Source organism: Notolepis coatsorum, assembly GCF_963971535.1.
Source record: "Notolepis coatsorum genome assembly, chromosome: 6".
In the NCBI taxonomy this organism is placed as follows: Eukaryota; Metazoa; Chordata; class Actinopteri; order Aulopiformes; family Paralepididae; genus Notolepis; species Notolepis coatsorum.
The window spans coordinates 173,475,574-173,492,420 of record NC_140170.1 but is presented as its reverse complement, the minus strand read 5'-3'; the positions used below and the strand labels follow the sequence as shown (position 1 = coordinate 173,492,420).

Sequence of the window (16,847 nt, the reverse complement as noted above, 5' to 3'; positions counted from 1 at the left end):
AGAGCAGAACAGAGCAGAACAGAACAGAGCAGAACAGAGCAGAGCAGAACAGAACAGAACAGAACAGAACAGAACAGAACAGAACAGAACAGAGCAGAACAGAACAGAACAGAACAGAGCAGAACAGAGCAGAGCAGAACAGAGCAGAGCAGAACAGAGCAGAACAGAGCAGAACCGAACAGAGCAGAGCAGAGCAGAACAGAGCAGAACAGAACAGAACAGAACAGAACAGAACAGAACAGAACAGGTAGGTATTATACATACAGACATCAGGTTGAGAGGGTTGATGGGGATCTTTGTCTGTTTGATTGACAGCCCTCCCAGCTCCATACTCTTCACGGTGGCCAGTGCGTTGGCTGGAGGTTTCTTCATCACTGGAGGAGTCAGAGAGGAACACAAACATCCTCAGTGTTTTAAGGCCATCCTTACGCCATACCTGATTACGTACTGTACATAGAGGGTAGGGACAAATCAACATTTTGTTTCAGTTGGAAACTATACAGTCATAGGGACCAGACTCTGGAACTCCCCTCTCCCACAGGTTGAAGCCTATGTAGTATGGAACTCCCCTCTCCCATAGGCTGAACCCTATGTAGTATGGAACTCCCCTCTCCCATAGGCTGAACCCCTATGTGATATGGAACTCCCCTCTCCCATAGGCTGAACCCCTATGTAGTATGGAACTCCCCTCTCCCATAGGCCAAACCCCTATGTAGTATGGAACTCCTCGTTTTTCTAAAGATTGAAGTACCCTTTTGTTTTTTGACCCCTGCCCCAATAATGCTTCAAGTCTTTGTGTCCACATTAGGGTCCGTGCATGCTGGTGCAGTATCTTCTCAACTGATTGGTTGAGGTAGGTGTGTCAAGTGATTTTGCAGGTCAAAGTTGAACTAATTTGAACTTTGACAGATCAAGTGAGGCAGTCTTTTTTCACAACGGAAGGCGACAAAACATTTTCACAAACGTACCTTGTGGTTTAGGCTCCTCCTCTTCCTCCTCTAGCCCCTCCCCCAGCTCAGGTGGAGCGTAGGCCATGAGGCTCTGGACCACGTGGGTTCCTACCAGAGCACTGCGGCCAAACGCCCTCTGCTCCACCACAAACACCGTCAGAGGAGGGTGGAGGTAGGTCAGCTCCGGAAGCTCCTGATTGGATGACAGGAAGAGGAAGCAGGAAGAAGGAACACAAACTTTGCATCAGATTTCAGGACATAGTAGTCGTAGTAGTAGTAATAGAAGTAGTACATTTACATTTAGTAATTTAGCTGAGTAGTAGTAGTAGTAGTAGTAATAGTAGTAGTAGTAATAGTAGTAATAGTAATAGTAGTAATAGTAGTAGTAGTATAGTAGTAGTAATAGTAGTAGTAGCAGTGGCGTAACTCTCTCTCAATGTGTGCCGGGGACAGATTTGGGGGCGTGGCGAGTGACGTCGATGGGGGGGGGTTAGGGCCCCCCCCCCCCCCCCCCCTCTGCGTCTCTACATTTCGTAGCCGCATTTCTGCAGACCCCTCTCTGATTGGTTGAACTCTATTTCTGCAGACCCCTCTCTGATTGGTTGAGCGAAGCCCCTCTCTGATTGGTTGAGCGTGCGCATGCGCATGAGCCGCGGCAAGCTCCTCCAGAAACTCCGGAGGAAACTCCGTTAAGCTCCAGAGAGAGAGGCTGAAAACCCACAGTTCTTGCCCGACGGATGGGAGCGAATCCCGGATCCGAGGTTTCTGATGACTACCCCCAAAACACGGAGGTCGCGAACGCAATTTATACGATGGAAGTATTGATTACGCCATAACGAATCATTAAAAAATATATACCGTTAACTGGAATATGTTGTGTGTGCCTTTCTGAATATGATTTGGGAGGGTTATAATAGAAGAAAGACAGTGTAAACAATATAACGTTATGTGAATAAACCGCGAAATAATAACTAATTCCTTGGTCAATAGAAGTCTCTGTGATACTTTCTGAATATGATTTGGGAGGGTTATAATAGAAGAAAGACAGTGTAAACAATATAACGTTATGTGAATAAACCGCGAAATAATAACTAATTCCTTGGTCAATAGAAGTCTCTGTGATACTTTCTGAATATGATTTGGGAGGGTTATAATAGAAGAAAGACAGTGTAAACAATATGTTTGACGTATTTTAACACACACCTAGGCTGACGACCCGAGCTATTATTATGCAAAGACAAGTACTTTAGCGAGTGGGTACTTGGCCCGTGCAGGGCAAGAATGCGACCCCCATCTACTGCTCTTTGCATAATAATAGGACAGGTAGTCAGACTCAGCTCTTTGGACGGTAAAACATGGGGGGGACACTTTCCGATGTCCCCGGCGTCAGTTACGCCCCTGAGTAGTAGCAATAGTAGTAGTAGTAGTAGTAGTAGTAGTAGTAGTAGTAGTAGTAGTAGTAGTAGTAGTAGTAGTAGTAGTAGTAGTAGTAGTAGTAGTAGTAGTAGTAGTAGTAGTAGTAGTAGTAGTAGTAGTAGTAGTAGGCGGCTTTGGCTCAGGGGTAGAGCGGGTCGTCCAATGATCGAAGGGTTGGTGGTTCGAATCCCGCTCAAGCCCATGTCCATCCCATCGCCGTTGTGTCCTTGGGCAAGACACTTAACCTACTTGCCTCGTATGAATGTGTATGCATGTGAATGAATGTTGGTGGTGGTCGGAGGGGCCGTAGGCAATGATTATTCGCCACGCTTCCGTGAGTCTGCCTCAGGGCAGCTCTGGCTGCAATTGTAGCTTACCACCACCGGTATGACTGTGTATGAACGAATAATGGACTCTGTGAAGCGCTCTGGGTGTCATGAAGAGCGCTATATAAATCCAAGTCATTATTATTATTATTAGTCGTAGTAGTAGTCGTAGTAGTAGTAGTAGTAGTAGTCGTAGTAGTAGTAGTAGTAGTAGTAGTAGTAGTAGTAGTAGTAGTAATAGTAATAGTAATAGTGGTACTAGTGGTTGGTAGTAGTATAGTAGTAGTAGTAGTAGTAGTAGTAATAGTAGTAGTAGTAGTAGTAGTAGTAGTAGTAGTAATAGTGGTACTAGTGGTAGTAGTATAGTAGTAGTAGTAGTAGTAGTAGTAGTAGTAGTAGTAGTAGTAGTAGTAGTAGTAGTAGTAGTAGTAGTAGTAGTAGTAGTAGTAGTAGTAGTAGTAGTAATAGTAGTAATAATAGTAGTAGTAGTAGTAATAGTAGTAGTAGTGGTAGTAATATAATTCTGTTCTTACAGCATCAAAGTATCGGGCCAGCTCTTTAAAGTTAGGGTTGGTCTTACAGCTGACGATCTCCTCTGACTCCAGCTGGCTGCCGCCACACTCCACCCGCACCAGGGGGCGCTCTACCTCCAACAACTGGACACGCTTCAGGTCTCGCACGCCCCAGAACAGCACCTGGAGAGAGAGATGGAGATAGAGAAATTATATGTGTGTGTATGTGTATAATATGTGTGTGTATATATATATTAGGGCTGTCAAAGTTAATGCTTTAACTTTGGAGATTAATTTAAATTATTTAAAGCATTAAAATAAATTAATCTAGATTAATCTATGGAGTGAAACATCTTCAATCTTAGCGCCGCGGATATAAGAAAGAGGTCTAGCTGAGTCAATGTTGATGGTTTTGATGAACATTGTATTTCACAGGAGAGAAACTGTATTCAAAGAAAGCTATTAAAAAATAGTCTTTGAATCTAAATATACTTTCTTTGTGTAGATTTTACATTAATTCCATGATTTTACTCAAGTAAATATCTGTTACAAGCTTCGGTCTTAGGTAGAAAAATGCAATTTTTAATCTAGATTAATCTAGATTAATTACAGAAAATTGTGAGATTAATTAGTTAAATTTTTTTAATCTATTGACAGCACTAATATATATGTGTGTATATATGTGTTTATTGTATGTGTATATATATAACCTCTATCCTGAATGTCTTGAGGACAGGTCTGACTCCATCAGGGATGCTGTAGCACCTCTGCTCTGGCAGGTAGGGAGGCTGCTGGGGTTCCACGTCCCTGGGCAGGCACGGCTACACACACACACACACACACACACACACACACACACACACACACACACACACACACACACACACACACACACACACACACACACACACACACACACACACACACACACACACACACACACACACACACACACACACACACACACACACACACACACACATACACACACACAGACACACACACACACACACACACACACACACACACACACACACACACACACACGATGGGTTAAACAAGACTGGGACCAGTCAGTCATCAACGTCACCCTGCAGGTGGGGGAGGAGCCTCTGGATGAAAGCACCTGCAGTGACATCAGACGTCACCTGGTTTCACCCAGACTGATTCACCCAGACTGATTCACCCAGACTGATTCACCCAGACTGATTCACCCAGACTGATTCACCCAGACGGTTTCACCCAGACGGTTTCACCCAGACTGATTCACCCAGACGGTTTCACCCAGACGGTTTCACCCAGACTGATTCACCCAGACGGTTTCACCCAGACGGTTTCACCCAGACTGATTCACCCAGACGGTTTCACCCAGACTGATTCACCCAGACGGTTTCACCCAGACGGTTTCACCCAGACGGTTTCACCCAGACGGTTTCACCCAGACGGTTTCACCCAGACTGATTCACCCAGACTGATTCACCCAGACGGTTTCACCCAGACTGATTCACCCAGACGGTTTCACCCAGACTGATTCACCCAGACGGTTTCACCCAGACGGTTTCACCCAGACTGATTCACCCAGACGGTTTCACCCAGACGGTTTCACCCAGACTGATTCACCCAGACGGTTTCACCCAGACGGTTTCACCCAGGCGGTTTCATCCACACGGTTTCACCCAGACGGTTTCACCCAGACTGATTCACCCAGACGGTTTCACCCAGACTGATTCACCCAGACTGATTCACCCAGACGGATTCACCCAGACGGTTTCACCCAGACGGTTTCACCCAGACGGTTTCACCCAGACTGATTCACCCAGACTGATTCACCCAGACTGATTCACCCAGACTGATTCACCCAGACTGATTCACCCAGACTGATTCACCCAGACGGTTTCACCCAGACGGTTTCACCCAGACTGATTCACCCAGACGGTTTCACCCAGACGGTTTCACCCAGACTGATTCACCCAGACGGTTTCACCCAGACGGTTTCACCCAGACTGATTCACCCAGACGGTTTCACCCAGACTGATTCACCCAGACGGTTTCACCCAGACGGTTTCACCCAGACGGTTTCACCCAGACGGTTTCACCCAGACGGTTTCACCCAGACTGATTCACCCAGACTGATTCACCCAGACGGTTTCACCCAGACTGATTCACCCAGACGGTTTCACCCAGACTGATTCACCCAGACGGTTTCACCCAGACGGTTTCACCCAGACTGATTCACCCAGACGGTTTCACCCAGACGGTTTCACCCAGACTGATTCACCCAGACGGTTTCACCCAGACGGTTTCACCCAGACGGTTTCATCCACACGGTTTCACCCAGACGGTTTCACCCAGACTGATTCACCCAGACGGTTTCACCCAGACTGATTCACCCAGACTGATTCACCCAGACGGATTCACCCAGACGGTTTCACCCAGACGGATTCACCCAGACTGATTCACCCAGACGGTTTCACCCAGACTGATTCACCCAGACGGATTCACCCAGACGGTTTCACCCAGACTGATTCACCCAGACGGTTTCACCCAGACGGTTTCACCCAGACTGATTCACCCAGACTGATTCACCCAGACGGATTCACCCAGACGGATTCACTCACCCAGATGGATTCACTCACCCAGACTGATTCACCCAGACGGTTTCATCCACACGGTTTCATCCCACACCAAACTGTGTGTGTGTGTCATCATAGTTTTCCAAACAGTAGACATGTCTATATATCAGATAATATGACAGATTGATTGACATGTGTCACCTCTCCGAAGCCAGAGTAGTCCAGTTCGATCAGTTCGAAGGCAGCCAATAGCTCGCCAGCCGGGGCCTTCCCTCTGCTGACATCAAAGAATCGGAGGTGGGGCTTCTGGTAGGGCTCTTCAACGAACTGAAACTCTGGCTCCGCAAACGCCCTGCCCAGAGGCTCCGGAGAGCCCTACACATACACACATAGACACATACACACATAGACACACACACACACACACACACACACACACACACACACACACACACACCCACACACACACACACACACACACACACACACACACACACACACACACACAAGCATGATTACTTGATACAGTTCCAGAATGTGTCATAGGTTTGGATGAGCTTACCAGGTCAGCTGGTTTCATGACGATCTCTCAGGGAGAACTCAAGCTGTTGTCGCTGATGGCATCAAATCAAGCTCTCTTGAGATGAGTAAAAGGTCTTTTATTTACATTATATATAAATAGTATGGTATTGTGATGTACATCTTTACATTGTTTTATGCCACAATCTTGTACGCCACCGACTCCACTCTTAAAACGGGTCGTTACACATTTACAGTCTGCTTTTTATGCCTTTCAGATATCTCTGATTAACCACACGCTTATCTTAAATTCCAATAAAACAAAGTGTACTCCTAATATTAGTATTCCTACACCTCAGGGTTCTCACATTGAAATCATAGATTCTTATAAATATTTAGGAATTTGTTTAGATAATAGACTCTTTTACTCATATGGAACACCTTTATAAAAAGTTTAAAGTTTAAGGCGGCTGAGTGGCGCAGTGGGCAAGGCGCTCGCCACTAACGCAGGAGATGCTGGTATCGAGCCCAGCTCTCTGCGTTGCTACCGGCTTGGCCGGCCGTCATACTAACACAATTGGCAAGTGTTAGAGGGTGGGAAAGCCGGTGGGTGGGGATTGGACGTTGTGGACAGCGACTCCTACAGGTCGGTTGGGTGACGCCGGTACGGCGGAAACAGGAAGTATCGGGGGCAGCGTGAGCCTCCCACGCGTTACTCCTCGCCACTGAGAGTTCGAGCTGTTGCAGTGAAAAGATGTGACAGGCTGCCTCCTCGTGTACCGGAGGGGACACGTGATGCAAGGCTTCTATCCTCACTACAGCCGACCAGTGGGAGGCATAGTCTAGCAACGTTCAAGACGGGGGAGGGAAGAATTGGAATTACGAAATTGGGATGGGAGAAAAATAGAAAATGAGGAGAAAAAGTGGATCCAAAAAAAAAAGTTTAACGTTTCTTGTATAGAAATAAATCATGTTTTCCTACTGCTACTAGGGAGACCCTTGTACAATCAACTATTATGTCTGTATTTGATTATGGTGATATTCTGTACATGCCTCTCCCTCAACCTTAAAACCCCTCCATGCTATGTATCATCATACTGTGTTTCATCACTGGAGATACATGTCTCACTCACCATTGTGTTTCATATAAAAGGTGGGATGGCCTTCTTTAAAAAACTAAAGAACTATAACAAAAAAATATATTATGCCCTGTATGTACAAATGGAATGAACTGCAGAAAACATTGAAGTTAGAACATTTCATTCCGTTTTAAAGATTTTAAAGTATTGATATTTTGATATAAATTTTTTTTTATTTTAGATGTTGCTTGTACGTATTTAATTGTATATACAGTACATGTTTACAATCTAACCGACTATCTTTAGTTATATGGTTCTTTGTTTTAGATTAGATTAGATTAGATTCAATTCGATTGTATGTATTGTGATCATACAGCACAAGTACAGTACAACAAAAATAAGTTTGTCATCCAACCAGAGTGCAAATGTACTGTAGCAGTAAAGGCGATTAAACTGGATATAAAATATAGGAATTAGTACTACTGAGTATTGTGAGTAATAGTGTAATCAGATGTATGTACAGAGTTATATATACAGTATATACAGCACTATTGTAGCCGGCTGGTTCCCCACCCCATTCGGTGTAAAACAGGGAGATGTGCTTTCTCCCACATTGTTCGCCCTTTATGTTAATGACCTGGTACAAGAAATTAAGCAAGCCAATCTTGGTATTCCAATTGATAATATAATCCTAAGTATTTTATTGTACGCTGATGATATTGTTCTGTTTGCAGAAAATGAAGCAAATTTACAAAACATGTTGAATATTATGAGTTCTTGGTGCAGGAAATGGAGACTTGCGATTAACAATGAAAAAACACAGATTATGCACTTCAAGAAAAAACATGAACAGCAGAGTAACCATAAGTTTCAATTAGGACCAACGCCCCTGATTTACACATATTCTTATAAATATCTTGGTTTTATTTTTAATGAGTACATGAGCTTCATAGAAGGAAGGAAAATACTGTCTGAGTCAGCAGGAAGGGCGCTAGGGGGTGTGTTGAGTAAAATGAAAGTGTGCACTGACCTTGGGTTTTCAATATTTACACACACCTATTTGATTCAATGGTTGGTTCTGTTTTATTTTATGCTGCTGGAGTATGTATGGGGTTTTGATGATGCACCTGAATGTAATGCTATCCAGAACCGTGCCATGAGATACTTCTTGGGAGTCCATAAATATACAGCAAAAGGGGCTATAGAAGGGGACATGGGTTGGGACTCATGCTTGGTCAAGCAAAAATGTGAAATGGTTAGGTTATGAAACCGCCTAGTCCAGCTGCCAGATGACAGGGTGACTAAAAAGATATTTAACTGGGACAGAGCATACGGTCATCCCTGGTCAAGAGAGATGTCCATGATTTTTTCTTCTGCTGACTTAAGTATGATTTTTATGAACAATCTGCAGTGTAAGGTTCACATAATTAAAACAAAATTATCAACAATCCATCAGGATAAGTGGAAGGTGGAGATATGGAAAAAACCTAAACTTAGAAAATATGTTGAAATTAAAGATGAGTATTTTACTGAACCTTATGTAATGTTAAACTTAAAGAGAAGACGGAGGTCTCTGTGTGCCCAGTTGAGGTCTGGCACCCTGCCATTGGCTGTGGAAGTGGGTAGATTCCAAGGTAAACCTGAAGAGGAGCGGTTGTGTGTTCTATGTGATCTGGGAGTGGTGGAGGATGAATATCATTTTGTTTTGTATTGCCCCTTGTACACCGATTTGAGGAGGGCTTTATTTGAGAAAATTCTAATTGTAAATCCGGATTTGTTTTGGCAGTCTGAGAGTTGTATGTTGTTATTTTTTTGTGGAGGAGATCTTCAGTTTTGCAGGATTTTTGGAGAAAGCATGGCACTTGAGACAAAACACACTATATCCTATATAATTGTATATGAATTCCTCTCGTTTCTTTGTTTACATACATTGTTTACAGCTTGTTATATTACATTTTATTTAGTTTTCTTTTTTTGTGGCCATCTTGGTCTATATAACTTATTGTCAATGTCAAGTATACTATTATATACTTATTGTTTATGTGTCTTGTAAGCCCATATGGGCTGGGCATACACCTGTATGTAAGACACGAAAAAAAAAAAAAAACATCAAATCAAATCAAATCAAATGTAGCTACATGAGTTATATGTTTGAGGTAGTCCATTCATCTTTAATGAAGAGCATGTAGGTCACCATGTTGTTGTGGTCATAGAAGCTGATGATGACTAGGGGCGGGTCTTCCCTAAGCTCCTCCTTCTTCCCCTCCAGCAGGACTCTGTCAAACAGCAGACACTGACACCAGGCAGGAGACAGAGTTGCTGGTATGACCTACACACACACACACACACACACACACACACACACACACACACACACACACACACACACACACACACACACACACACACACACACACACACACACACACACACACACACACACACACACACACACACACACACACACACACACACACACACACACACACACACACACACACACACCACACGCACACACACATAATAATAATATATCACACCAAGTTGGGGACAATAAGTGTGTGAACGTGTAACGGAGGTACCCGTGTCTATCCACAGTCACGATGGACAGTGTAGTGAAGTGGCTGTGGACGTTAAGCGGTACTGCAAGTAAAACTCACTCCCCAGAGGCATCCAGACCCATTACCAATAGCGGTCGGCGATGTCGCCCGCGGCGCACGAGACCGGGGTTCAACTCCCATTCAGGGCATGTCAAATGAGACCGGTTTCAAACGCACAATTGGTGTCAAGTGTAGAAACGTTCAGTTCAGTCGACATTGAGTTGTATGGAAGCCATCTCCTCGTTTAATCGGGTAATTATCTGCAATTTCTTGCATTGTTAACTAGCTAACGTTTGACGTAACGTTATTGGTTGATGTATAGCAGGCTTCAAACTGGCACCAAAGTCTGACACCAAGCAGAGCATAGAACGCTGGTATTCTGACGTGATGACCCTTCCTTCTTTTATAGTTTCCTTGTTATAGAGCGCTATAGAGCAGAACTTTGGCTTGTTCATTCCTACCATCTGCAGCCCTCTCACAACTAGTCTACGGACGGGCTTCCAAACATAAACACCAGCAATTTACATCTGTACCGCAAGCTGTGTAAATTGTGACTTTATTAAAACCTTGGTGTTGCGGCAGTAGACTGTCATAGACAGGTAGTGCCGAGGGGCTGAGTGGAGGAGTTCAAACAATTGACGCGCAACATGAAATAACTCCGTTCCACGTCCAGGAAATACTTTTAAGGCATTTATTCTTTCGCTTCATCATGAGACAAACAAAATACGATTTGCACTTTGCGGTATTGCGTTATTGCGGTCAAAAGAAAATATGCTCTCCTAAGGGCCCGCGTCCACTTGGCGCATATTTCTGACCGCACGCATCTATTTTCAATGTATTCCAATGGGGAGGGAGCGGGCGAAAGTTGAAACTTTCTCAACTTTCAGAGCGATGCGCTGGGCTCATTTTCAGACAACCAATCACAGCCATTCATCTACCACTCTGTTTGTAACCTGACACCGGAGCTGCCTGCCTGTCTGGCTGTCTCCCACAGAAGGACAGACCATTGAGATTCGCGACAAAACTAATAATAATAACTACACGAATACACTACTAAAAAGCTAATAAAAAGCAAAGGGCGAACTGTGGTGTCAGGCAATAACTATATATATAATTAATATACAATAAAGTTATTCAAATATGCTATAATATGTGCAAAACCGCGGCATGGCTGTAGATTTATTTCTGTCATCAACAAGATGCGCTGCATGCCAGCGCTGCCGGCGCACTGCAAGCATGTTTCACGGAGAAATATGCGCTAGGTGGACGCGGGCCCTAACTCTCACCCCCTCTCTCCGTGAACTGTCAAACACGAGAACGATAGGTTATGTAGATAACCTAGTTATATTAGTATTGGCTGAGCGTCCCGCTCTGAGCCTTACGAGATACTCCTATCTCCTGTGATACTTAATGTATCTCCCACGAATAAAAACACATGCACCCCACCTGTATGGGGCACCGCCCCTTATGGTGGCACCACCCATATAACCATGACTCTGGTCATGAAACACCCTTCCTCGCCAAAACCCGTCCCAGGAAAAGATCCCTCAAGAGGGAACTCAGGGCCGCGCAGAGCGGGACGCTCAGCCAATACTAATATAACTAGGTTATCTACATAACCTATCGTTATATATCGTATTTGCATCGCGTCCCGCTCTGAGCCTTACGAGATAATGGGGAAGAGCGGGCGCGAGACCCGACAGATGTACCCCCTGAGGACCCGTAAGCCCACATCAAGGGGTGCGGGGAGCCCTGTCACCCCATCCTCCCTAATGAAGGGGGGGTGCAGTCAACTCCACCTGAATGCGAACAAGAGGGAAACTAGAACCCCTTGAACACACCGTACAGGCGGAACCACGTGTGACTCAACACACTGTGGCCCATACCCATACACTCCTGCTACCCGACCAAAGGACGGGAAGCAGGGAAGGCCACAGACCCCAGAACCGCCTGGGAGACAGAACCCCCGGTCATGTCCATGAGGAAAAACCTTACAAAGGAGCCCGGGGAGGACCATGAAGCTGCAGCACAGATGGCCTCCACCGAGGCCCCACCCAGGAGAGCGGCAGAGGCAGCCACCCCACGAGTGGAGTGCGCCCTGACGCCCCCAGGGGGATCCTGCCCAGCCAACGTGTAGCAGAGGGTAACACCCTCGCACAACCAATGGGACAGGCGCTGCACCAACAGTGCCTTACCAGCACGAGCCCCACCGTAACAGACAAAAAGCCGGTCGGTAACCCTGAAATCCTGAGTACGGCTGAGGTAAATCCCCAAGCACGGACTGGACATGACAGGTGAAGGCCCGCAACTAACTCACTAGTGTGAGGAGGAGGACGAAACGCCTGAACCACAATATCCCGGGAGCGGAAGGAACTCCGGATATTCTTAGGCACGAAAGCAGGATTAGGTCGCAGAGTGACACCGCAATCGGCCCGAAAAGACAGGCACTCTGGACGTACCGAGAGAGCACAGAGCTCACCTACGCGTTTAGCGGAAGTGACAGCCAGAAGGAACGCGGTCTTGAAGGACAGCTGTCCCAACGGCGCCTGCTCGAGCGGCTCAAACGGGGCCAAGGACAGCCGACCGAAGACCAATTGAAGATCCCAAGTCGGAGCCAAGGAGCGTTGCACCGGCTTAACGCGTCGAGCGCCAAGCAGGAAACGCTTCACAAGAGGGTGGCTGAACAAGACATCCCCTCAAACCCCTCATGATAGGAGGATATAGCTGCTGCATATACCCTCACCGTCGAAGCCGACAGTCTATCAAGGAGAGACTGGAGGTAACCAAGGACAGCATCCAAGGGGCAGGAGACTGAGTCCCGGCCCCCCGCCTTACACCACACTTGGAACATACGTCATCTGCCCGCGTAAGCGCGACAGTGGAGGGAGCATGCGCATTCCAGATGGTAACACCATCAGAATCAAGAACCTGCGCCCCTCAACGTACCCGTCCCAACAACTGACCTAACAGATGTATGGGGAAGAATCCCTGGCGGCACGGCATCGGTCCCAGACCTGCCTGGCCATGTCCAGACGCAATCCTCACCCGTCAGGATGAGGGCCGCCCCGCGACAGTACACCTGCACCCACATTCTCCCTGCCGGGGATGTGGGGAGCCCTCAGGCCGCGCAGATGGAGGACGCCCATAGCCAGCCGCCCGCCGCCTGGTGCAGACAGGGGGAGCGCACTCCTCCCTGTCTGTCGATACACCACACTGACGTCGTATCGTCCGTCCTGATCAACACCATTTGTGGACCAGAAGGACCGCTTTCAACACCAACACATTGAACGTAGCGCAGACCGGGCAGCATGGTTTGCCAGCTGCCCCCTACTGCGTTGGCCCGACGCATCACCAGCGAGGGAGGCGTCGGTGAAAACGCGACGTGAGACAGCGCCGTAACCGTCCTAGGACGGAACCTCCCGAGCGTGTTGACAACACGCTCTGAGATGGATGCCCATAGCCCTCCAACCGTTGACTGGGAAGAGGAATACTCTACATCCAGTCTACAGCAACCCCAGGCTGGTAGAGACCTGCCTGGTATGAGACCTGACGATCCACCTTGACCGCGAAGGACCAGAACGTCATCAGGGCAGAACACTCCGTAACCCCGGACGACGCAGAGGCCCCAGTGCGGCCTCCACGCACTTGGTGAAGATGCGGGGAGCCAGAGAAAACCGAACGGCAGCCTCTGGTACTCATACGCTAACCCTGCAAAGGAAGCGTAGGTAAGCCCTAGGATGGAAGATCGGGGATGCGCATACGCATCCTACAGGTCTATGGAGGAGAACCAGACCCCCACCTGACAGTGTTCAACAGGTAGGAGACGATCCAAAAAATGCTGAACCTTCCCATGGGACAGGTCCAGCCTGGGTCTTACACCCCTCCCTCCCGACTTCTCGGGCTGAGAACACCGGGAGGAGAACGCCACGACGATGGCTCGCTTCGTCCACAGAGATTGGATCTCGTTGACCAGAGCTGTCCCTGCTGGAGACCCCGACAACAGGGTCTGTACCAAACCTGAAAACGGGTGGGGTTGTGTAAACACAAGTCCCCGCCTCACCGTTCTCTCCATCTACCTCGACATATGGTACTGCCGTAGTCATATGTGACGACACTCCCAACGCACCCGCCGTCACGTGGCGCAGGTCCGCCAGGAACCGTAGATAGTTGGCCCGGTCCCCCCGCTGTGCGTAGACAACCCCGGAACCGTACGAGGAGCGCGTCCCGTGTCGGAACACCTGACCCTGACACACCCACGAGGCAATCGCACCCAAGGGGGAACCCCGACAGAAAGGGCCGATCTGATACGGGGGGCTTCCGATGAAAAAAGCCCCCCCACTGAACACCCCTCCAGAACATGCTGAAGGAGTTGTTCTGCAGCCGGACATGCAAGGTGTAAGGCCCCCATGGGTTCCTACACACCGTAGCCCTGCAGTGATATTACTACCACCCCAAACCATGTGAGCTGCGACCACTTGCCAATATTTCAGGAGTGGGAGGCACCAACATGATACCTGGCCTGGCGAAGGCGAGGCCGGGGAAGCCCGCACTGTGTGCCTCAAAAGGTTTCGAGCCCCCCTGCTGACAACACTTAAGTTGACAGACGTAACACCAGGCTCAACCAACACAGTTCAAGGTGTGGGAGCCGCTTGACAGCACAACATTCTCACGGACAGACCCAGACTCAGCCATCAACTGGGTGTCAGCCCCTGTCCCCATGAGAAGCGAAAAGGGGGGCCGCCCGCGCATCAACGAAGGCACGCGGCCCGCAGCCAAAGGAAACAATCAGAGCCCACTTCTTCCGCTGGTGTTGGGGAAGGGAGTGATCGGAGAGCAGGCTGCTCGCGGCAGGACGGTGACGGCTTGTTTGTTCAAGCCGAACCCATCCTACATGGCCGATCCCTCGGCCGCCAAGGCTGTCGGCCTTGTGGACACCTGTCGAATCAACGCCCAGGATACCTCTGGCGGGGGAAAAACATGGCCGCCTGTCGAGGGCCCCGTCATCGCCGCTGACGAGGCCGTGCTCTCTCTTCTTCTGGCTGCGCGGTGTGAGGCGGTGTAGGGCCTAGGACAATACCGCCCGCGCTCCAGCAGAAGACCAAAATCCCCTGCGGAGAGGGGAACCCTGAGCGGTTATAGCTTGCGGCTGGGTCAAAGCTAATAACGTCAACAACCTCGCGCGATGTGTCGACGTCGGCTGGCCCTCAAGGCCCCTCCACCAGACACCATTTTTTTAATAGAAAAAACAGCAATTCGAACACAGTTCTAATCGTTGCCAATTCCATACCGTGGCGGCACAAGCCTTAACAGCCCACCAGCCACTCGCCAGGCCGACCCACCCATGGTGTCGGCCGGGCGGGGCATTGTTTCAATATATCAAAAACAAAGGACTGACGTTAACATGGAGCACCAGTGGTGATTGCAAACAGCACCCTCCACTGTGGTGTGCACCATGAAAGGGTTAAATGAATAAAAGAGCTAAACCACAAAAAACTGTAGAATGAGCAAACCCATACACACAAAGTTTAAGGGGAGACGGACCAGACCCGTCTTCATTCAAAATATTCACAACAGAACACCAGCCCTAGTTTAGCCCATTTACCAAAAAAGGTAAACAAAGCCCCCCCCCGCACTACTCCCCCAGTATACCGATTGACCGTCAGTATGAATGGTTTGAGAGGAGAGAAAGCTGTAGCAAGACAGACCTTCTCATAGCAGAGTGACAAAACGAAACAATAGCCCCCTACACAGGGCCGCCCCAGGAGGTGGGGGCCTCGCGTCTAAAAACGCACAGAGCCTCACATTTCTCCCAGGCGGCCCTGCCCTTATACTACTGCAGCCTAACGCCAGGCAATGTGGGACCCAAGACAACAATTGCCTGTGCACAGACACGCAACATGTTTACCATGTCGGCTGGACCCATAGCCCCACTACCCGACGCCAACCCAGATGGGAACACCGTTCAACAAACCCCGCCGGAACACAAGGTAAAATACCTGGCTAGGAACCTAGCCACGACCTACCCCGTTGTCAACCCATTTACCCGAAAAAGGTAAATAGAACTAAAAAAAAACCCACAACAGCCACCGACTGACCTTCATTGATGAACCGGGCAAGAGGCGGGAGAGTGACAACATCTCACGGCGGAGACATTAAAACAGCATAGCAATTAGCAGTAGTAATAGCATGCGGCAGTAGCGATAGCATGTAGCATAGCTCTAGATGTTTTAGCAGCACGCCCAAGACAGCTTGGAAACCGTTCCCTGCAGAGAACGTTCACCAAACCATCCTGCCCCCGGCGCCAACACACAACATGGTTGTGTTAACAAAACAAACCAGCATTACTAACACTAATACCCATGCCTGAAGACACAGGGCCTACCTGAGTACAAGCTGGCCCGACAGCCAGCCTTGTACAGCTGAACCTCGATGTGCTGTCATCAAATGAGGAACATCAACACAGGCCCGTCGTGTCGCCGAAAACATGCGTCGAAGATGCCAGGGGCCAGCAACCTCAGCTTCCAACATTATTAATCTTCCTTAATCTTTTCATTCCGCTAGTCTCGTATGGTGCACGTATCCAATACGCTGGGACGAAAATAGAGGAAGGGTGTTTCATGACCAGAGTCATGGTTATATGGGTGGTGCGACCATAAGGGGCGGGGCCCCATACAGGTGGGGTGCATGTGCTTTTATTCGTGGGAGATACATTAAGTATCACAGGAGATAGGAGTATCTCGTAAGGCTCAGAGCGGGACGCGATGCAAATACGATATATAACTGTCAGACGTGAAAAGGGAATGAAATTCCATAAGACACTCCCATTAGCGCCACACCCCCGTGAGCACGCCCACCACCTAAAGTGACAGTAC

The 16,847-nt window shown here is 48.1% G+C and overlaps 1 protein-coding gene across 1 annotated transcript in view; it reads right to left on the bottom strand.

Moving 5' to 3' along the window:
- The window catches only part of fer1l4 (fer-1 like family member 4), a gene marked incomplete at both ends in the record, with an annotated part of 112,825 nt that overhangs the window by 29,949 nt on the left and 66,029 nt on the right, over positions 1-16,847 (bottom strand). Inside the window, 6 exons of the mRNA XM_084315837.1 lie at positions 265-374; positions 969-1,143; positions 3,226-3,387; positions 3,915-4,025; positions 5,979-6,152; positions 9,570-9,704. Coding sequence (XP_084171963.1) covers positions 265-374; positions 969-1,143; positions 3,226-3,387; positions 3,915-4,025; positions 5,979-6,152; positions 9,570-9,704 — 867 coding nt within the window. The remainder of the gene's footprint in view (positions 1-264; positions 375-968; positions 1,144-3,225; positions 3,388-3,914; positions 4,026-5,978; positions 6,153-9,569; positions 9,705-16,847) is intronic.